Source organism: Dermatophagoides pteronyssinus, unplaced genomic scaffold (genome assembly GCF_027571235.1).
Source record: "Dermatophagoides pteronyssinus isolate colony J.1.1.1.1 unplaced genomic scaffold, Derpt_VIB-CSIC_2022.12 sq0006, whole genome shotgun sequence".
Classification (NCBI taxonomy): Eukaryota; Metazoa; Arthropoda; class Arachnida; order Sarcoptiformes; family Pyroglyphidae; genus Dermatophagoides; species Dermatophagoides pteronyssinus.
The window spans coordinates 2983863-3007553 of NW_027461530.1; the positions used below are offsets into that span (position 1 = coordinate 2983863).

Sequence of the window (23691 nt, forward strand, 5' to 3'; positions counted from 1 at the left end):
TGTCAAAAATTTTTGTTAGCTTCATGTTGATGTTACAGAGATTGATGATGATCGCCAACGCCAAAAAAATCTCTTGATTTTGTTTTTGTTGTTGTTTTTCACCTGTCACATTCATTGCGTAATTCCTAAATTAATGTTTTCATTGTTTTTTAAGTTGATTTTTTGATTTTCGAATTAGCACGCCATCTTTTGTCGTTGTTGTTGTATAAAAGTGGACGAAGAACATTCGATAATTTTTCGAATGTTTTTTCGGTTAATTTAAAGCCGAAAATAACATTTGAAATTCGAATCATAACCACATTTGTTTTCAAGTTTGCCAAAGAAAAAAGAAAAATGTTTAAAAATCAACACAATAATTTTATTGAAGATCCAGAAGTTTTCGAGCTTGCTGAACAAGTTGACAAACGAATCGATCGTATTCAACAATTGTTGGATATGAAAAGATCCGAAGCATCCAAACGATTCAGATTATTTTTGGCCAATTTAATTGATAATTACTTGGATATTCGCAACAACAACAACAACAACAATGATGGCCAGAAGGAAAATAAAGAATCCGATTGATTTTAATTGAAAAAATTTGAAAAAAATTCAAAACAAAAATATAATAAAATTAAATTATTTTTCATTTGGCTAATGTTTGCGTGGATTATTATTCTGGTCTTTATTGATGTTTGTTGATTTATTTTTCCTAGAGAAAATATTCCTCAATGATGATGAATTAGAATTATTGGTGGTTATTCTGGGTTGAAATTTAGTATTTTTCCGTAACAACGATGGATTAATACCATAGATTTCATTATTATCATCGTTGTTGTTGTTTTGATTATGTCGTCCATTGATTGGCTGTATCATTGTGATGGGATCAAATTGTGATGATGCTGGTTGTGGTTGATGATAATTATTGGCAAATCTGTTTTTTGCTTTACGCAGAATTGGTGGTGGTATTGATCGTTGTTGTTGATTATTATTAGGAAATTTTGGCACATGTGCACTCAGTCCATAAAAATAGGGATCATCATCTATAATCAGTGAATTGGAGATGAGAATTTTAATCCAAGTCAGTTTTTGTAAGAATTACCTTGATTAGATGGAAAAGATGGCTTTTGTTGTTGTTTAGAGATTATCACGTTATTATTATGCTTAATATCATCTTCATAATCTGGTTCTGGCAATGTTAATGGAGGATTTTTATTCATCAAATCACGTGGCGGTAATTTTGGCGGTAATAAGGATAATGATAGTGGCTGTTGATGCTGATTCGGGTAACCGTTTGCATTATTTGTGAATTTATTATGAAACGATGATGAAATTGTTATCGGTAATGAATAGAAATTATCTTCTATGGAATATAAATGATGAAATTTAGTCAAATTTTAATCAAAAACAAACTTACCTGAAATTGGATTGTTTGCGGGTGCTGGTGGTAATAATTTGATCAACATTTCCAATGCAACCAAATTGATCAGAATACACCAAACAGGTGTATTCAGCAATTGATCGGTCGGATTATTGATAGCCATACCAAACGATATAAAACAAAAGCATTTTTGTTCAATTTTTCGGCGATTCGGTATCGACGACGATGATCGAGGGGAATGTAATTGTTGCAATAGATCGCTATGATATTGTTTCATATCGAATAATATGATTGATTTTCTTCGTTGTTCGATTTTATCAATAATCATATCATCATTCATTCGGTCATATCGATAAATAAAAACATCCACATCGGTCAAACGTTTCATCAAAAGATTGCCATTGTCATCCATACGTATTTTGATGCCATCTTCGATCAGATTTTTGATTTCTTGGCATTTTTTATCGCGCATTGGATTCTTGAAACCATTCAAACCGATACGATGACCATCGAATCCAAGATCAAAACCATTTATCGTAAGAATTGGTGTTCGGGCGTATGCTTTGGCGACACGACGATTACGTTCCATGCAGATTATTTTGGCCCATATTTCATCATCAATTTGATTCCATTTCGATATTATTTCATCGACATGATCCTAAAAATGAAAAATATATCAATTTCAATTCAATTTTCAACAACTAGATGGCAGTCATCACTTTGAAAACGAATTTTGATTAATGAATTCCTTTTTGCTAAACTGATTGACCAACGCCTCAACGATTATCCATTATCATAATCGCCATTATTATTATCATTTCTTTTGTTTTCAAAGAAATGAATTAATTTTTTCCACAGAGATATGAATCCGAGGTTCGATAATTGATCAATCGATTTTTTTTCTTGATCGAAAAGACTATTTATCATGAATATTTGAATAAAAATCACAACAAAAAAGGAAAACTGGAATGTTTTGAATTAGTAATGAATGACAATTGTTGTTTGCAATGGACAACAATCAATCGATCATATAATGATAATTTTTATTATTATTATCCATCCAGTGCAGTGAGAAAAAGTTATTTTATTGAAAAGCCTTGATTTTTATTATTTGCATTGGAAATAATCCCCAGCAAAACTTTCTAATTCCGTTTGTTGTTTTTCGTTTTCTTACCAAAGTCTTTTCAAAGAGTCTTTCAAAGAGGGATTGACAATATTTTTCCACTAAGTCTGTTTTAACTGTTCTGTTTTAATCAAGCACGATGATTATGTAATTTCTGTAATGGTTTGAACAACAACAACAACAATGATAATAGTAATAATAGTAATAATAATCTTTTTTGATGATCGTATTATTGCAATTCAAATCAGAAAAATTGTAACAAAACTAATCAGTTTTCATTTCTCCTTGTTTCGTTGATCGGCAATAACAAATTTGAATTACTTTTCATCATGATTATTGCCGACACAAATAAAGGATTGTATTTTGAGCATATTGTGTTTTCACATGCATATATTTGACGATGATAATTGATATTGATTGAAGTCAGAAAGTCAGAAAGTTATTGTTATTGTTGGTTTGTTAGCTTCTAGCTGGCTATCAATTCATATTTATAGCTAATCCCTTTGATCTAATCAAATCAATTGATTTTATTGATAAATTATCATTATCATTCCATATAACTACTCACCATAATCATAGAGAGAAACAATCAGGTACACATCATCATTGGAAAAGTCGCACCTTTATGACGACGACAAAATCCACTGATATGATTTGATTGAAAAAAGATGCAAATTTGGCATCTTTCTTTTCATCAATTCATTTCAATGAAAAAGTGAAATTTTCCCTGTTTATTGCTTAAGATTTTTTGTTTTGTTTAATAAAAAAAACCCCATAAATTTAAAGATTAGCACAACAGTGTTTATTTGTTTGTTGATCTGAAAACATGATGCAAAATATTTGCAAATCATAATGTTTATATTTTTAATATTGAAATGATGATGATTGTTTTCTTTTCATTTGAAATAAATGACATCAAATCACGCAGTGTTTTGATTTTCCTTCGAATCAGTTGTGTGATATATTTTATTTGTTTCATATCTTTTTTGATTGATGATATTGTCCCTGGTGAATATTCTCACTAAATGTTATGATTATGTTTCGAAATTCTTGAAATTTTTTCAAATGAAATATTTTCGATTTTAAGTTTTGAAAAAATTTGCCCCTATTTACATGAATCAATCGATTAATTATCGATTGATTATCAATGAACTACAAAATCTTTAAAAAATGTTCAAAAAAATAATCAAACATCCAAGTGAAAAAATGTTGAATGTCAAGGTTAGCATTATTGATGCTAATCAATGATGATTTTGTTTGCCAAAAATCTCAAAAAGCAAATAATAATTATCATCTGACAAGACAGAGGCAAGAAAGCAAAGCAGAAATGATTGTTATTACGCCCAAATGTAGCAATTGTCCACTCATTGAATGAATGAATTGAATCAAAATATCAAATATAAAATATAAAATGTGCAAATTGAATGGAATGGTGGCGTTAAACTTGCATATTATTATTATCATCATATTATATTAACAACTAATTTACAACACACTTTACTCAGCAAAAGTAATTGTAATATTTGCAATGTTGTCATGAATTTTTTATGACAACAATAATCAAAATAAAGCCCATTTCAATTAGATTTCGGCTGAATTACGTTAGTTTTGATTGATTGATTGATCAGATTTTTCAAGAAAAAAATAGAAATTTCATAAAATGACATACCGATATAAGTTTAGTCCTATTGAACCAAACATCTTCATCTTGTTGTTGATGATTGAAACTTTGATAATCGTCCGATGTTGTTGTACAACTTGAGCTACTGTTCAATGCATCACGTGATCGGGATAGAATTCTTCTTCGACTAATCATCATATTTTGATTATTGTTTTCCATTGAACTTGACGACGATGAACAAAGTGAATTTGGATCCGAACTATATTGGAAAAATGAAAATTATTCAACAAAGAAATACGGAAGCTTTTTCAAATGAAAATATTTGTGGTTTGATTGATAAATTGCGATCCCATAATCGATCATTATCGATTTTTTTCTCGATTGATCATTATTAATCGACCGGCAAGGCAAATTATTGCTGATTTATTCATTTAGTCATAATTAATCAATCAATCTATTCAATTTGAATTGAATTGACATTTGTTTTAATGTTGCTCAATTTTTTTAATTTTTAAAATTGACAAATGACGATGATGATTGGTAGTAATCATCCATCATTATTGCTTATCCAGGCTTTTTCCCATCGTCTAATGGTCCTAATTATAATTGAAATTTACTGAATTTTTTTTGTTGTTGTTTGATTCAGTGAGGTTAGGTTGGTCACTATGCCTGTGATTCATAGCTCAGTGAGGTTAGGTTGATGACTATGACTATGACTATGACTATGATTCATAGTTTAGTGAGGTTAGGTTGATGACTATGACTATGATTCAAAGATGAGTTTATCAAAATAATTAAAAAATTTTATTGAATTAGATCAATAAATAAAATTATTACAAATTCAGGCCAAACAATTATTATTATTTAGCTTAGACAATGAATTTCACACACACATGTCCATCTGTGGTAGAAAATATATTGAGAAAGCAAAATTGAATCGATCAAAAAAAGTTTGATTTGAATGAAACTAGAATTATATTTTGGAAAAAACATGGCAAAGAAAAATCAAGCTCAAAGCTCACACCTAAAATGACAATGTCATGTTTGCATTTTGATTCGTTTCATTCATCATAAAAATTCTTTTTTTAATTTTTTTGATTCCACATTTCAAAAATACAGACAGAAAGATCACAATAGAAAAAATGAAATGAATGTTTGTCTGTCGTTGTTGTTGTTGTTGGCCCTCTAAAATCTTCAACGAAAACGAAAATAACCTTGGACCATCCAAACAATTGTTATGGACAATGGCCGTTTTCCTGCTGCAACACGATTAACACAGAGATACAATTTCATAGCGACCAATTGAAAACGAAAAATGGAAACAATTCTAGGTTAATTTCAATTTAACAACAGCATTTTTGTTCAATGCGAACAGTGGAAAAAATTGATGAAAATAAAATTGCAAATAACAACAAAAAGCCTTTTTCCTGCTACACTAAACTGAACGGGTTCTTGTTTCCAAAAGTTTATTTTGTTAATCGAATGAAATTGAAAATGTTTTTTGCAAGGATGAGAAAATTGAATGAAATGATGATAATGGTCAAGTTTATATGCGATGAGATTAACCTTTGATTGATGATGATGAGATATCCGATATATATTCACAGATAAAGAGAAAAGAGTTTGAATATTTCTTTTTTCTGTTAATTTTGATAATTTATTTTCCGTGATTATCAAGATCATCTTTGAGCTGCCGATTTTCCATTCACTCACTCACTGATAATGATGATGAACGTTGTTGCATTATGCAACAAAGTTAAAAACATGACAATTTTTACATTGAACATCATTATTCATTGTTTTAGGAAATTTCTTCTCGTTAACTTTGATAAAAACATGGCTTTCTCTCCATATATCTCAATCAATGGTGGAAAAAAGAAGCAACATATGTAAATATGCAAAATATGTAAATTAGGCAAAAAGGGTTTTGTTTTAGTGAACTTGAAAATATGATAGAATGATGAATAATGCTTTTTGTTTTTGCTTGATTAATTCATTATGATTACACCTTGATGATACACCACTTGGCACAGGAACCGCACATCCACAATGAAAACATAATTGAAATATTTCCAAATCAAGATCGTTCTAATGTTTGGGAGAGTGGGTGGTAGGATGATGTTCATTTTGTTGGAATGGAAAATAATTAACACATGTAAATTACTAATAATTGTTTTTTGTTTTGTTTCTTCAACGATGATGATACATCATTCCTTAAATAGTTGGCCGAGCAAAATAAAGATTTCAATTTCAAACTAATCATATTGCAAAGATTATCAAAAAGGACATATCATATTTTTGTTTGGAGAGGTTCAAAATCGATTGATTGATTAATGATTAAAGGTGTGAAATTTGGATTTTGGCTGTTGTTTTATGTTGTTATGATGATTGCAATCATCAATGATCATCAATAATGATGATTGTAATCAATGATCAATAAGGAAATCATTAACAATGTTATCAAATAGCATTTCTTTTCATTTGTTTTCTATCGATCATTATCGGAAGCAATGAGTGAAAAGAATTGCTTTTCGATCGATAAATTTTGATCAAAGAAAGTTATAGCTGTTGTTGTTGTCAAGAAGATATATTTTACATTCGACAATCGATCAGATATAATCAATGTTTGTATCGATCCATACAACATAATTAACACAATTTTCAATCGAACAATGTCGACAACAAACATAGGAATATAAATCAGCAAAATGGATCGATTTTTTGACTTTGTTTTTTCTCACCTGGTATCCGAATTGATAATATTGAAATTATCATCATAGATGGTTGTTTTCAACGAATTTTTCTTATTAAAAGGAACTAAATGATTTTGATTGCTGTTGTTGTTGTTGCTGGTGATGGCCAACAATGAAATCATACTTGTTGACTGACTTTTACGTAAAAATTGTTTGCCATCTTTTTTATTTCTTGCTTTGATATTGTTGATGATTGATTGGTCATTATCATTACTATTATATAGTGATAGATTTGGATTGATAATAATTCTGCTGTTGTTGATTGAATCATTATTGTTATTTGCCAAGGAATTATTATTGGTCGAATTACGTAGCACACTAGGACCATCGCATTTTTTCGGTGATGGCCGACTTGGAAATAGATTACGCTGAATCAATGGCATTTTGTTCAATGTTTTTATCAAAAATGCGACAAAAATTCAAGGAAAAATCACTTTGAATAAAAATAAATCACCAAAATTTAGCTGTGTTTCCAAGAATTAATTCAATTTAAATTAATAAATTTTTTCCTGAAACATTTGTCACGATATCAATGTCGATTGATTTCTGCTTCGTACTTTGCACAGAACACACACGCACGTACTGAGAACATTGAACATGATTGAAGTGCATCATGAACACCGATTGAGACATAATGATGATAAGCATTATTTTCATTTCAATCCGCGCTTTGGAAAAGTTCTCCCAATAAAAATCTATTCTATTTTCCATTTCCAGATCAGAGAAAAACAAAGAGAGAGAAAAAAGCTGAGGAGAGTTGGAGAGAGAATATAAGAAGAGAGATTTTTTGATTTAAAAAAATGTAAAGCAGCTAAGTGAAAATAATGTAAAGAAATCAATATCATTGATGCATTTATGAATGATAATGATAATGCATTAACTAAACTAGATATTTCAGGTTTTCTCTCCATTCTATTGATTCGATTGTCAATTAATTGCAGTTTGTGTTGTTTCTGCTGGAATTCCAATTCATTATTCACCCCCATTGAATCATTGCTTCGTTGGAAATATATGGAATGAGATTGATTGATTATTTATCGATTGTTTTGTCAAGAAAAGAAAATGGATGACAAATCAATTACAATCGAGATGAAATGAAAACATGTGTTTTGTTGAAATCAGAAGACAGAAAATCAAACAACCACGACAATAACCATTCATCCGATAACATTCATCCGGTAGTTTCTTTTGGGTAAAAAATTGACAATCGCAACCTACATTGTTGTTGGAATTTTCAAAAATTCAAATGAAAATAATTAGGAAAAGTAAATGTTTATCATCATTATGTTGATGTGATGGTGGCCTGGTGCCAAGAAATCGATTATTTGGTGACGCCTTGCCAATCGATTTCTTATTGTTGTTTTGTTGTAAGGTCGTCGTTGTTGTAACTGCAACGACATGGGATTATCTTTGTTGTTGTTGTTTCTGGAACAAGATCTGTTCCAAAAACAACAGTCGAACCACCTACAATATTACACAATTGTGGTACCATGACATTCGATGACAAGGCAACAAACAAACATACAAATGTTGTGCAACGACAACAATATTTTCTGATCTCATTTTTTGTGTCTGTTTTTCTGTAAATACACTCGCTAATTAACAATCAATCAATGTTTGTTTGTGTTTGAAATCCGATCTAGAATGTTTGTTTGTTTTATGGAAAAATAATTGATTCCAATTAATCAAATGAAAATTGGCAAAATGAAATGTTGCTGAATGATGATGATTGAATGGCCAAACTTTGCATTTTCTCTTTTCAATGTCGATAATATCAATTAGTCAGCTTATTAGTTAGTTAGTGAGCAAATGATTATATCACCACCAACATATCTCCATTTGATTGGCAAGAGACCATTCATGGGATTGATTGATTGAATTTGTCGGCCAGATCATTGAATTAGCTTGAAATGGAGAATGGACAATTTTACTTTGTGTTGAGGGGCGTTGTCTGTTGTGTTTTGTTTATTGTTTAGTGATTGTCTTTTATGTTCCCCTTTGCTGATAATGAAACGGTTTTAATTGAAAAATGTAATGAATGGCGAAAAATATCTTTTGTCCAAATTATGCAATGTGTTATTTTCTCGAATGAAAAATTCATTGTTTTCGATACTATTCATAGAAGTGTTTCTGTTGATGATGATGTAACTTTTCCATTGACTTTTCAGTTTCCTTTTCCCCGTTTTGTTTTTGGTTTCTAAAAAATTCATTATCATTCAAATGATGATCATGTCTCGATACATTGATTGATGGATTGGTGTCATTTGTGTTACAATAGTATAATGTCAAAATAGCAAAATTCTCACCTGTGTATTCAGTGAATTGGATTTGAAATTAATTAGTAAATTTCACTGCTGTTTTGTTTTCCTTCCCTGTCGATCTGAAAAATGAAACTGAACAAAATTCTAAAAAAACATTATAGCTATCATTATTCTTTGATGGAGATACTAGTCAGATTCATTTTCTCGCCCGAAATTCATGACGTTGTTTCTTGTGAATTTCGTTTGTTTTTGTCTTCTACGTTTCTTGTGACAAACGAAGATCCGTCATATTTGTTCGGGTTGATGAAATCGAACCGTATTGATGATGATAAACTTCAAAATTTGATAAAAAGGTTCAAAACGAATTCGACTGAAAATGCCATGTCAAATATGATCGTATTGAACAATTTGATTGGGGAAAAAATGGCCAAAAGATTGGCGAAAAATGCCAGTATCTATCATTATAATAAAAAATGCAATTATTATTTTTTATTAATGGGAAAACAATTACCAATCAGTTTATCAACCCAGCAAATCAAACCGCATCGATCCGAATTGAATGATGATTGGAATGACGTGCCACCAGATTATCGTTCGCTGTTGAATGCTGCTACACACGATAATGATGACAACGACAACGATGATGATCCTTTGAAACAGCAATACGAAATGGATCAAAAGCTAGAGAAACGATTCTTGGGATTGTATGGCCGATCATCACCATTAAATCGTGCCGATATGCTTTATTCACGACAATCTTCCGGCCGAATCATGTATCGATCTCAAAATGAATTTCCATTCATTCCGATAAAAGATAATAAAGATTGGCTATCTCAAGCACACCAGCATATATTTGGCGATAAAGCCAAATTTTTGGAAAAAAATTTTCCCTATCGAATTGATGAATATTTGGTGGCAATTTATGATAATATTCAAAATACCAATTTTGAATCTATCTTACGTCAATGTTGTCCATTGAACAACCGGACAGATGATATTGTGAAGATGCGTACCACATTCAAACAATTGAACAGTTTTTTATATGCAATCTATTATCGGATCATTCCGATCCAAGTGTTGGGTAGTAAAAAAAATTATCGTACATTCTACCGAATTCTGAAAGAACTGTTCACTTCGTGTCGAATAACTAGATTTCGTATATTCGACATTATAAATGGTATGGAATTGGATCAAATGCAGCCATTGTTGGAGGATATGTATATCAGTATGAATATTTTTGTTCAACCCAACGAGATTGACATTCTCGTACTATGTTGGTTGTTTCGTCTACTTAAACAAATCGTACGATCCAAATTCTATGTGACCGAAAGTCGTCAAATGAAACATAGACTTATATATTATCGTTATGATCTTTGGGCCAAACTTTGTAATCAAACTATTCGGTCCCATTTTAATGAAAATCGTTGGTCGGTCGTGAGAAAAGAAAATCTTATACAATGTAAAGATTTAGATGATTACCTTAGATATTCTTCATTACGTTTTATACCGAAATCCGGAGGACTGCGACCAATCACACGACTTCGATATGCAAAACAACATTCGAATCTAAATTTCCGTAAGCAAATATCATCCATCATCGCTATATTAAGCTGTTTGAATCGTAATTTCGGCAACGAATATCTTCAAAATCGATCATATTTGGACTTGTATTGTCGATTAAAAGAGAAGTTGAATGGCCAAAATGATCGTTATTATATAATCCGGGGTGACTTTCAAAAATGTTATCCGTCGATCAATCTCAGTAAACTTATGTCGATCATATTGATAGCTTTGGATTCTATAACCAAACAGTGGGTTTGTAAACGAATTCAAATTGGTAAATACTTATTACCGGCACAATTGTTCATGAAAAATGTCTATCTAATCAGACAAAGAAAAAATTATCACCGTAAACAAGTGAAAACTGTTCTCTGCAACATGGAAGATGATGGTTGTGGTTTGGATGAAAAATCTGTGATCAAGCAACTTGGCTATAATCAGGTTCGCAATTGCATAATTAATGTTGATGATCGATCCATTGATGGTTGTAAAAAAATGGACACCAAAAAAATTATCTATCTTTTACGGGCATATCTCTTCAAGACAATCATCAGTCTTGGTCGTCGAACTAGCTGTAGTTTTACTAAACATGGTATCCGACAAGGTAGTCCGCTTTCCACTGAATTATGTCAGATTTATTTGAATTATATTTGGTCGTTGATTTTTCGTCAATCTTCATCATCCAAATCATCCAACAGTGATAATGACCTTTTTCTATCGTTTGCCGATGATTTTCTCTTTTTATCGACCGATCTAAAAAGAGCTACAAATTTTGTTAACAACTTGAAAACAATATCACCAGATTATAATCTTATTGTTAATGAAGATAAACTAACAATGAATTTCGATATGGAGGGATTGATAAATGATCACCAACATTTTACAGTCAGATTTTTGGGCAGAGAATTTTCATTGATCAACCGACAACAGCAACTTGTCATACGGATCGATTACACTGGTTTTGTTGATCAATGCATAATGGACTCATTTGATTGTAATCGACTGGCTCCATTATTGAGACAAATGAAATTGTTGTTAACAAGTCTCTATCTTCATTGTTATCCGGAAATATTTGATTGCCAACTAAATCCATTATCGGTCGTCATTGATAGTATATTTCAAAGAATCTTATTACAAGCTATGAAATTTGCAAGTCTCATCACTAAATGGCAGCCTTTGTCGATAACCGCCAAGAAAATGTATTTTCCGTCCATCATTTGTCGATTTATTTACCATTTGGCTAAACGTTTGTTTGAAATAATCAGAAGATATCGAGTGGATTTTGTTCTAAGCGAATGTCACATTCATTTGATAGCTGCTGAAGCATTTAGGATTTTATGGAATACAAAACTACGACATCGATCAAAAACGGAACGATTATCAATCGAAAAATATTGCCTAGTGTTACGACAAAAATGCCTAACCGAGACAATCAATTTGGATGATGTTTATTCGTTTGCTCGCAAAATGCCCTACCCATTTGATCGAATCGAATTGAATAGATAAATAAAATATATTTTTTATTGAATCACATTAATAAAATATTTCACTTAATCCATAACGTATAAAGAATGCGATCAAAGTAGCGCCAAATTGTACAATCAACAGTAATCGGGTTAGTTTTGATTCATGCATAGGTCCAAATAATACCAACGTGAGATTGATTAACGTTAGATTTGAACATTGTTGATTAGTTGATTTGGGTGACTCACGCAATTCGATTAACCTCAACAGCGATAATGTTTTCAGCATTAGTTTGGCAAGGCCACCAATATCGTTTGGAATGATGAATGTACTTGGTTCCATAAGATCGGTTCGTTGATTGTATCTGATGCGTGTGTGTGAGAGACAATTGATGAAAAATTCAGTTTTTATTGTAGAGAAACTTACTTGGGTAATCGATGTCGTGGACAGGACAGAAAATGAAACAATTGCGGACATGAATAAAGAAAATTGAATATTTGCGGCAGGAAAAATAGTAACATTGTTTTGCTGAAATGTCCTAGGATACCGACGACGGCAAATGTCATTCCGGCAAAATAACAGAATGTATCGCCAACGAATATCCTGGCTGGATACCAATTATGATGAAACAGAGCGCTAGTTACGGCCAAAAATGGCAACATCATATTCAGCGAAAAAACATGCGAATGATAATGATCGGTTTGACGCACAAGTTCCACACAGTTGTAAACGATGATCGAAAGACAAATCAGTAGACTTTGTCCAGTTTCCAAGCCATTAATACCGGCCAATATATTGATAGCATTCGTGCAGAATACGGCCAATAATGATAGATAGACATAGTAAACCAGATTCAGATCGATGCTGAAACCCAACAATGAACGTAATGGTTTTGGCACTATAATCGTTGTATTATCATAGGTCAATGCATAGACCAATAACAACGGTAAACTGGCCAATGTTGGCAGCAATAATTTAATACGCCATCGAAGATTTAGAACATCATCGGCAAACCCAAGAAACAGCATACAACATATTGATAATAAACCGGCTAAAAATTGAACAAACTATATCAACATAACATGGCTAGGATTATTTTGATATTTGAGACAAATGGCAAAAATAAATCAATTTACCAAATGATGATCGATAAATGATAGATGAGGATTGATTGCCGATGATGATTTATATTGACTGAATTGTATCGGTATAAAACAGAATAAAATGATTAGATAGACGCATCCACCAATTACACCTTGAGATTCTGGACTAAACAAACCAAAAACACAATTATTTTGTCAGTTTGACTTGTGGATTTACTTACATTTTTTTGGTTTGATCTTTTTTACACAGATCATTGCCAAACAAATGCGCCTCGATAAACATTGAGCTCATTTTGGGTATAATATTTTTGACAGCAAAATATGCCAATATCGACATGAAGCCATTGATGTATAAGGTATAATTTAAAGGATCCATTTTATTTTCGCAAATGATTCAAACAAAATTCGCCGAACAAAACGTGATACACATCACCATTAACCAACAACAACAACAATTGGATGAACCGCCATCTAGTGCTTGGTTGCTTAGTTTCACAATGTTTAGATGTAGCCATAGAAACGGAAGCGAAAAACATTCAAAATTTGGTGGAAATTATTATTTGATGTTGATTAATCAGATGACAATGACGATGTTTGTACATTTGAACAAAAAGATATCGATACCGAATTGTTCCCAAGTAAGATGCATCGCATGGAGTTGGCAGCATGAATTTATCGCTTGCGGTGGTGAATCGGGAATGTTGAAAGTTATCCGATTGGAAAATGTCAATCAAGTTGTATCGAAAAATGATTCGTCGAAAAATTTTCAAATGAATCAAACACTGGAAAGTCATAAAGCAACTGTCGAAAGTGTTTGTTGGAATGAAAAATTTCAGAAGCTTACATCAAGTGATGCAAACGGCACGATTATCGTGTGGATGTTTTACAAAGGAATGTGGTATGAAGAAATGGTGAACAACAGGCAAAAATCTTTGGTCACCGGAATGGCCTGGACGCATGACGGAAACAAAATATGCATCGTTTATGAAGATGGTGCCATAATAACCGGGTCGGTTGATGGTAGTCGATTATGGGGAAAAGAGTTGAAAAATATCAGTCTGAATCAGGTGGAATGGTCTCCGGATGGAAAAATCATTTTGATCGGCACCAAAGATTTGGACATTCATTTATTCGATCAGGCTGGTGATTTTCTGCGAAAAATTTCCTTCAAAACGAAAGGGGCAGAAAAATTTATCGCCATCAAATGGTTTGGTCATTCGTTGATTCGTCCATTGATCATTGCATTCGATAATGGGGTGGTCCAATTGATGAAAAATGAATCGGATAATAATGCACAAGTGATCGATTGTGAAATGCGAATCACATCCATCCAATGGAACTATATTGGCGATATGTTTGCTGTCACTGGCAATTACGGCGGTGGAACGTCTGGTAGCCGCAAGAATTTTCTAAAAATTTTCAACAACCAAGGTGAACTAATGTCGGTGACCAAAGTCCCGGGCACTGAGATTCATGATTGTTCTTGGGAAAAGAACAGCCGCAAACTGGTTCTAGCCGTCGATTCATTTATGTATTTTGCCAATCTGAAACGTCGAACATCATGGTGTTTCCTAACAAATTCTGTATCATTTTTGCGCGAAGATTTTGATGGGGAACAAAATAAGAAGCAAAAATATCTGACTTTTTGGCAATTCGGTAATCAAACCAATCGACGTTATGAGCGATTGGCAAACAATTTTGTTCAGATGGCCTGTTGGCATCATTATTGTGTTGTTGTCGAACGAATCGATCAAAGCAATGATAAAAGAGAAGCTTTTAGTTTGAGTCTGTACAATTCGATCGGAACATTGATTGATTATCATTTGGTTACTGCCGATTTGCCCATTCGATTCTGCTGTATGAATTCGAATCGTGTGATAGTAACATCGAATGGTTCGGCATTTTATATTTGGTCGTTCAAACAACTTTATAATGAAAATAGCTTTAAATCTTTATATGGTGATCATCTGTATCAGGAATTGAGCATGAATAATGATAATGTTGTTAATAATGCTGTTGTGGGTAATCTGATAATCGATCGCAATGAACGAATAACCTGCATAACTGTATCGGAAAAATTTTTCGTAGTTGGCTTTGATTCCGGCAAAATTCATCAATATCTGTTACCGAATATGACTCGTACCAATGAAATCAGCATGGAGGGTAATGGCGTTGCATGGTGCTTGGCATTGAATAGAAATTCAACAAAACTGGCCATAACTGATCGAAATCTCAAATTTTATCTATATGATTTCGAAGCGAATAACGAACAAACCTGGACCGATGGAAACTGGATCGAAATGACCAAGTTGAATGATGTTTGGCAATTCGAATGGTCATCCGATCATAATGATTTGATTGTTCTGATGGACAAAAACAAAATGATTGTCATCAATCTGTACAAAGGTGCGGTGAAAATGTTGGATCCAATCACATCGGACGGTTATATTTGTTCATTTGAAAAGCTATCTGTGCAGACAATTCTACTGGATCAATTGATTGTTGGCATTGGTAGCGACAACTATCAATCGGATTGCAATCAAATCGATATCAATGATTTCATCGAGAATATTGCCTCTCATTATGTGAATGATATTCGTGCGCTTATCAATGAAAATAACTCGGTTACCGATGCTATAAATTATGCGGTTAAAATGCCCGAATTAGCTTCATTGTGGAATATATTGGGTGAAGAATGTCTGAAGAATTTGGATATCGAAACAGCCTATTTGACGATGATCAAAACTCATGATTATAAGGGATTGCAGCTGATAAAACGTTTGAATCGATTTAAGGATTCGCAATTGCAAAAAGCCGAAATCTCTGCCTATCAAAACCGATTATCGGAAGCTGAATCTCAATATCTGGACTTAGATCGCCCAGATTTAGCTATTTCGCTCAACAAAATCAGCGGAAATTTCGAACGTGTTCGAACATTATTAGAAAGTAAGTTAGCATTCTGTCAATAGTGTTGAATTAATCTGAATTTAATTTTGGTGGACAGAATACAACAATTTGGCCAATCACGATAAAGAACTGGAACAAGTCTACATGAATTTGGGCGAATATTATGCAGACAATCATGATTGGCAACAAGCAATTCGTTATTACGCAAAAATCAATGCCTACAATAAATTGGCCCAATGTTATATGATGGTGGAGAAATACGATGCGCTGGTCACATTGGTCGATAAAGTTGATGATCAAAAGATACTGCTGGAGATGGCAATGTTTTTCGAATCATTGGCATTCTGTAAGGATGCGGTTCGTGCGTATATCCGTGCTGGCAATTTTGAAAAGGCCATCAATGCCTGTGTTAAACTAAACGAGTGGAAATTGGCTACCGAATTGGCCGAACAGTACAAAACAAAAAATATTGACGCTCTTCTGGAAAAATATGTTCAACATTTGGAAAGTGATCATAAATATATGGAGATGATACAGGTGTTTAGAAAAGCCAACAAAATTGAAAAGGCAGTGTCGATCATAATGAAAATGGTTGATGAAACTCGAAAATCTAAGGATTTAAGTTTATTGAAAAAATTATATGTTCTCGTCGGCCTCATTCACGAGGAAAACAAATTGAACAATCATAATTCCGGCAACAAACATGAAAAATTGGATGAATTGCTATTGCAGAATAATGATGATGATGACGATCTCACCAATGATCGATCGGCGACAATAGATCCTTGGAAAGGTGCCGAAGCATATCATTATTATATGGTTGCACAGCGTAATCTTTATCTGGGCAAGTATTCAATGGCCATGAATTGTTCGCTACATCTGCAGGATTATGAAGAATATCTAACTGTTGAGGAGATATATTCATTGCTGGCATTGACTGCCTATGCAAACAAATGTTATGATATTTGTTCGAAAGCATTCATCAAATTGGAATCGCTAGACAATCAACAACAACAATCAACATCGTGGCATTCATGGATTAATGATTTATTCAATATTGGTGGTAGTGGGGAAACGACAAACATTTCGAAAGCAGAAAATACAGAAATAATTAGAAAAACAAAGAAATATCAACAAATGGCGGTGAACATTTTTCTGAAAAATTCGCCCGATGAAATTCGTAATGACGTTTCGAATAAAGTTGCATGCAAATTCTGTGGACAATCATCGATTCCGCCATATAGTACCACATGTCCGAAATGTCAGACAAAATTTCACGTTTGTGTGGCGACGGGCCGATCGATGATTGATCAAAATTGTAAAAATTGGACGTGCCAACGATGCAAACATCATGCAATGGCAGAGGAGATTCGTTCATTGAAAAATTGTCCACTTTGTCATTGCAAGATTTAATTTCTGCGAAATTTTTTATTCTTTTTGTTTCGGTTATTATTATTATTGTTGTTGTTTTTGTTGGCATTCTTCATTCGTGGCTGATTTTCCATTTTATTCACATTGGCATTGGTATTGGTGGCTAAACTTTTGATCGATATCAATGTTTTCTGTGAATCTTTCAATGCACGATCCCAATCATCTTCGTTTCCTGTTTGAAATAATAAAAATGATAAATGTTTAGTGTTTAGAAATAAAAATGATTACCTTTGATAGCGAATTGGCTGAGATCTTTGACTAGCTGTTTTTTGCGTTTACGTTCATCTTGATTGACAAGTTTTTCCGCTTCGACAAGTTCCTCATCTAATGACTGCGGCAGTGGATTCAATGATGATTGGCCAACATCGTTATCGATTTGCATGGATTTTTCAATTTCTTTTTCATTCAACGAACGAAAATAGTTGGTCATTTTTTTGATTGTTCGACTGAAAAGACCTAATATTTGTGTGCCTGGGAGTTTGAATTCTTCGGCAATCGAATCGACATTTTTATGCTGTAATCCTATACCAAGGAGAATGGCATTCTGTACATGCGAAAGATGGAAGCTGGGATCGAATCGATTGTTGAAATAAAGTTTAGCAATAGTGGGCAATAGATCAACAATCAAATGATAATCGACCAAATTCTGCGAATAAAGCTCTAATCGTTTAATGTCATAGACACTGATATGGATCAATAATTCATCTTTGTTCAATCGATCCGAGTTTGTTGTGGTTGAATCGACCAGAACATTTTGCAAAATATTCAATGCAAATGTAGTGGAAAATTTACTGAATTCATACGAAAGTAATGAAATGAATCGTCGCCGGAAATCTATCCAAAATTGTTGCAGCCAATCGTTTGTGATGTTTTCGACATGCAATTGCTTAAGCATAATGCATGAATGTTCGCCAGTCAGTTCGTTTGGTGTTTGTCGTAGATAGACTGGAATGAAGCCGGATTTTTTCCAAAATCTTAGCAGTTCAGAAGTCAATCCGAATGATACACCCAGATAATCTAATTTTTCTGCTTTGCGTTCTTTGAGATCTAACAATAGTGGTTCATCCAGTTTTTTGATTTGATTTTCTTCCGATTCATCATTGGTGATGGAACGTTCGTCGATTAGATTGACATTGTAAAGACCGCGATAATAATCCTCAAGTAATTGTAATGCACGTGTACCGTAGCCCATTTTCTGATGATTCGGATCGGTGGCAATTCGAACAATTCGTACGCCCGATAATTCAGCGAAGTGTGAATCTTGGAATTGCTGAGATATTGTCCACGGAATAAGATCACCCGAAGCACGTTGTCCGCGTGATAAACTGGCCATAATCGAGTCTTTACAGATTTGTCCTTCCAAACATACCTGAATGAAACAGAGTACGGGAGGAATTTGCGATTTTTTCAAATGTTTCGATGTAACAGGTGGTAAAAGGCAGAAAAGATGATGAGCAGGAGCATCGGACATCATTTGCAAATCATTTGGAGAATTTTTATAATGGGACGATACACACAAGGCCATGATTTTTTGTAGGAAATTTTCCGATGTTTTATGATAGCTAAAAAGTATATCACGATTTATGTAATACAGTTGACAATCGGCAGGCAAGGGACAACCGACCGAATCGGTTGCATCCACCGAATTAACACAGCTAGCGTCGAGGCAAAGAAGTTGATTAAGCCATTTCTCAACATCGTCACCGTTTCGATATCGAATCGATTCGTTCAGAGTTAGTTCATGCAAAACTCTACCACCAATGTTGTTAACATCGTTGTTTTGTTTATCCGAACGACAACGACTTTGTTGTCGAAGCTGTTGAAGCAATTTCAACGATAAAGAACGTCCAGTACCTTCATAGCCATTAACGGTAGAAGACATGAATACCAAATATGGCCCAATCAAGGATTTGACAATGGGCAATGGTATTGCAGCAGCTTCATCGATAACTAACAATTCAGCCGATTGAGCCAGAAAATTTGTTTTGACCGCATCGGTAGGATGGATATATTGGATACATTGACGATGTTCACGGTAAATGTTGATACGGACGATTGCTTTGTTGAATTCTTCATTGGTCGATTGAATAATGTCATAATCGAGATGTTCTTTCAGCGAAACGGCATCGAATCCTTTCAAGATGAATTCGAATAATGTTTTCAAATTTTCGGGTGAAGGAGAAGTGACATAGATATTTGAATAATTGAATGCAATGGCTGCAGCTATTGCTAAGCCCAAAGCTGCCGATTTACCACGACCACGACTAGCCGTTAACGAGACAGTGGATGTCAATGTTTTTTCCGAAATGACATCGATAAATTTCAAAACTGTTTGTGCTTGATCCAACGTGCGACAAAGATTGATAATCGAACCGATTGGCTGAGTGTCTTTGAGCGATTCTTGCAATTCTTTTAGCTGTGGCGATGAAATTTCGTCGGATTCTTCGTTTCGCGGTATGGCAACAATTTCATCAAGATTGGATGAAATGGGCACGATGTCCAATTTATCATCAACAATAACACATTTTTTACAAGATGACAGTGATAAAATGAACCGTTCGTTGAATCGAGCAACAACATCCTGATGAGCTTCGGTTCGATATCTGGTGTGTACATCCATAGTCATTGTATACAATTGTCGAAGAGAAGTGATCTGATTCAATAGAACGCAAACAATTCCACCACCCTCAATCGTTTCGATAGTTCGAGCCAATATATTGGGAGTGATGGCTTCGAAATCCTGTAATATCAACATTCCATACGTATTGCCAAGAATTTTATGCGTTTCTTTGTAATAACAATAACGAATATCGGTCTGTGCAATGAACGTTTCGAACATATCCTCAACATTGTCCAATTCGACACCCGATTTAAGTTTTTTTTGCAGCAATCGCATTCGCTTTTTCCGGTGTCTATTATTGGAAAATAGAAATGTGTTATTAAATATTTCAAACATTGAAGTAATACTAACGAGGAGAAACCCAATTCTTTTTTATAACACCACAATACGGATGGTCGTGCTTTTACACGAGATTTCGAAAGCATCTGATGAAGAATGACAACCTGATCACGAGCTTTAGGCCCAACAATGACAAACATTGTTCGATGTCCGGCAATGATGCCATTTTCGATCAATATTCGCAAACGATTATCCAATTTTTTGATGACCATTTTTCTCGATTCTTATTTTGCTATACTGATTGGCGTGTGTTACGGTACTGAATTCGAAACGGCATGCTTGGATTCCGTTCAAAGAATTTGTTACGCAAGTTTGCGTAATACGTCTGTAGATGAGAGATTAGCTTAGATTAAATCAATCTAATTGATTCATCCATGAATATTGAATGTGATTAAGATTTAAATTTCAAGCAATTTTGAAATTGATTAGATTTGCCAAATTAATGTTCATCAATTGAAATCACTCTCTCAGCTGTGCTTCTATGCATTGTGTGAGTGCAATCAACATGAAACCCACACACCACTCACACACGCACCACTCGCACATGCAGACTTTGCATGTGTTTTTCCTTTTCCTTTAAATACAACAAGTTCAGTGTGGCCAGAAAATATTGTTCGGTCTTTTTAGTTTCGTCTCTGTGTAAAATACATAGTTTTTTTTAATTTTTTTTCACAAAGTTTTAAATTTTATTAAATTTTTTAAAATAAATTAATTTTATACAAAATGATCATCTATAAGGATTTGATTACCGGTATGTATTTTGCTCATTGTTTGGTTAATGTTTTGATGTAAGATTTTCTGGGTTAGGTGACGAAATGTTTACCGATTCATCGAAAGTTCGGCTTGTCGATGATTGTATCTGGGAAGTTGAATGCCAAGTAAGTTTGCACCTTGTTCTTGAAATGATTTAACCGTTTGAATTTGGAATTGGTTTAGTTTGTCATGCGAAAACAAGGCGATATTGCCATTGATGGTTTTAATCCATCGGCTGAAGAGGCTGATGAGGGTACCGATGAAATAACCGAATCTGGGTATGATCTGGTTCTTAATCAACGTTTGATTGAGGCATCATTTTCAAAAGCCGATTTCAAAAATTATCTCAAAACCTATACAAAAACATTGCAGGAAAAATGGAAGAGTTTGGAATGGAGCGATGAACAAATTGCCGAAGCAAAGGCTAAATTTACCGAAGCTGTGAAGAAAATTCTCCCTAAAGTGAATGATGCACAATTTTATCTTGGTAATAGTTCGAATCCGGATGGTATTGTCGGAATTTTGGAATTTCGCGAAGGTGAAGATGGCAATGAAAAGGCTGTCATGAATTTTTTCAAACATGGTTTGGATGCCGAAAAAGTTTAAATTAATGTCGAGATGAAATCATGTCGATTCCAAAATTTTTTTACTAAACAATGGCTAAATGAACGAATTTATTTAATTAAAATCAATAAGAAATGAAATGAAATGTCAACAAAGCAAATCAAAATGTTTGAAATGAAATAAATAATTATTGATTGAAACCATTCTGCTGGAGTCGTTGAATCAATTGCTGCAATTGTTGGCCACGAATGGGATCCACTTGAAATGCTTGTCTAGCCAGTGGTAGGATGACATTGAATTCGGTCTCGATTCGGCTGAATTGGATGGTCAACTCATCTCGTCGATACTCAAGTTGTTCGATAATCTGTTCGATTGTTTCCGTTTGCACCTTTTTTCGTTCCCGATATTTGATGGCTGCTTTTTTATTCTGATCTTTTTTCCTCAATGCTCGTTCTTCTTTAGTATGTTTACATCGACGATTTCGTCGTCGTTTTACTCGATTAGTATCTGCGGCTGCATTTGATTGATTGGTTGTTGAGGGTGGTGAAGGTGACAGTGATGATGACGACGATGTTTCAATGGAATCACAATCGAATGAACAATATCCGCTGCTAGAATCGATTGATAGTTTTCGTTGTGGAGAGCAACTTGTTGTTGTTTCCGAATTGAGCGTAACCACCGATTGATTATCATCGAAATCGAGGGATGATGATGATAATGGTGAGTAATCGTCGCTAGTTTCAAGCAGATTGTATAGATCGTCTTCATTTTTGGCCAGAAGAATATCGTCAATATTTTCAGCGTTGGCAGCTATTTCATCCAATATTGAGTCGAGATTGTTATCAATTTGACCGAATGGACTTGAATCGCCTGATGGTGGTGATTGTGATTCGATAGACGATGGATATGAATAATATCCATCCTGGTAGTAGTGGTTACTATCTGGGCTCGATGATGATGATGATGCTATACTGCTGTACTGTGGTTGTTGGTGGTGATAGGTTTCAAATTGGCTATGCGATAATTTTTGATCGAATTGCTGTGATTCATAGCAAACAAATTGATTTGGCTGTTGTGATATTTGATGTTGATAGTGTTGATGATGATAGCCTTCAACTTCAACAAAGCAGCCATTGTTGGCTGCATAATAATCCTGATGATAACTGAACTCCATTTATTTCGGCTATTTGCTTTGATGTTGGATTCGAATGGATGAGGATTGAATTACTCGATTGTCGTTTGTTTGATGATGATGATGATGGTGTGCTGTTCGAATGGTTAGAATTGGTGGTGGTTATTATTTGAGACCTAATGGAACAATCGGATATTGAATTTGTTTGGGGCAAAAAATCTATTGGGATACTCACGCCATGATTGATGCTTATGTTTTGTTTGGTTCAGACCCTTTTCGAGACTGGGTTTGATTGATTTGAGTGCGGTGAATAGAATTAGGTTAGATTGGTGAATAATATTATGTTTGGTCGGTTTTGCCGATTTCTGCGAAACGCGTTTAGTGGTGGTTCCATCGTGGTGATGATGGTTTAGCTTAAGCTAGGTTTTGAGCCATGATGATAATCCGGGAGAAAAATTCGAGTACAATTGGTAAATGGTAAATTTATTTAAACTTGATCGATGCATTTGTTATGGATTCCTGAACGAAAATGGCGTCGTTAGCTTTTTTCCTCGATTCGAGCTGCTGTTGTCCTTAGTTACGATATAGCCAACGAACATACAAACACAATCTCCACCTATATTTCTCTTTGGCAAGTGTTGGATGCACACCACGTATGCGAGTCACATTGAGGGGATAATCATCACCATCATCATCATTA

General features: G+C 33.8%; 7 protein-coding genes across 7 annotated transcripts; 3 read left to right on the top strand and 4 right to left on the bottom strand.

Moving 5' to 3' along the window:
* Positions 1-548: 548 nt before the first annotated feature.
* Positions 549-7497, bottom strand: LOC113792632 (uncharacterized). The gene is made up of 5 exons (XM_027342540.2): positions 6846-7497; positions 4153-4363; positions 1397-2018; positions 1082-1342; positions 549-1022 (listed from the first exon to the last, which is right to left on the bottom strand). Exons 1-5 carry the CDS (start codon positions 7238-7240, stop codon positions 634-636), a joined length of 1878 nt encoding a protein of 625 aa, XP_027198341.2. The 5' UTR covers positions 7241-7497; the 3' UTR covers positions 549-633.
* A 1633-nt stretch (positions 7498-9130) lies between these two features.
* Positions 9131-12232, top strand: LOC113792620 (telomerase reverse transcriptase-like). Its single transcript, XM_027342530.2, has one exon. The coding sequence runs from the start codon at positions 9245-9247 to the stop codon at positions 12182-12184; it is 2940 nt and encodes a 979-aa protein (XP_027198331.2). The 5' UTR covers positions 9131-9244; the 3' UTR covers positions 12185-12232.
* Positions 12173-13621, bottom strand: Alg7 (Alg7 dolichyl-phosphate N-acetylglucosaminephosphotransferase). The gene is made up of 4 exons (XM_027342535.2): positions 13467-13621; positions 13279-13411; positions 12569-13209; positions 12173-12506 (listed from the first exon to the last, which is right to left on the bottom strand). Exons 1-4 carry the CDS (start codon positions 13619-13621, stop codon positions 12212-12214), a joined length of 1224 nt encoding a protein of 407 aa, XP_027198336.2. The 3' UTR covers positions 12173-12211.
* Positions 13622-13634: 13 nt separating this feature from the next.
* Positions 13635-20242, top strand: Oseg4 (intraflagellar transport protein Oseg4). Its single transcript, XM_027342528.2, has 2 exons — positions 13635-16191; positions 16250-20242. The coding sequence occupies exons 1-2, from the start codon at positions 13635-13637 to the stop codon at positions 17563-17565; spliced, it is 3873 nt and encodes a 1290-aa protein (XP_027198329.2). The 3' UTR covers positions 17566-20242.
* On the bottom strand, positions 17184-20754 carry l(1)G0020 (RNA cytidine acetyltransferase l(1)G0020). Its single transcript, XM_027342529.2, has 3 exons — positions 20555-20754; positions 17812-20495; positions 17184-17755 (listed from the first exon to the last, which is right to left on the bottom strand). The coding sequence occupies exons 1-3, from the start codon at positions 20752-20754 to the stop codon at positions 17562-17564; spliced, it is 3078 nt and encodes a 1025-aa protein (XP_027198330.2). The 3' UTR covers positions 17184-17561.
* A 379-nt stretch (positions 20755-21133) lies between these two features.
* On the top strand, positions 21134-23521 carry Tctp (translationally controlled tumor protein). The gene is made up of 3 exons (XM_027342537.2): positions 21134-21293; positions 21350-21420; positions 21479-23521. Exons 1-3 carry the CDS (start codon positions 21266-21268, stop codon positions 21899-21901), a joined length of 522 nt encoding a protein of 173 aa, XP_027198338.1. The 5' UTR covers positions 21134-21265; the 3' UTR covers positions 21902-23521.
* Positions 21957-23033, bottom strand: LOC113792625 (uncharacterized). Its single transcript, XM_027342536.2, has one exon. The coding sequence runs from the start codon at positions 23031-23033 to the stop codon at positions 22047-22049; it is 987 nt and encodes a 328-aa protein (XP_027198337.2). The 3' UTR covers positions 21957-22046.
* Positions 23522-23691: the final 170 nt, after the last annotated feature.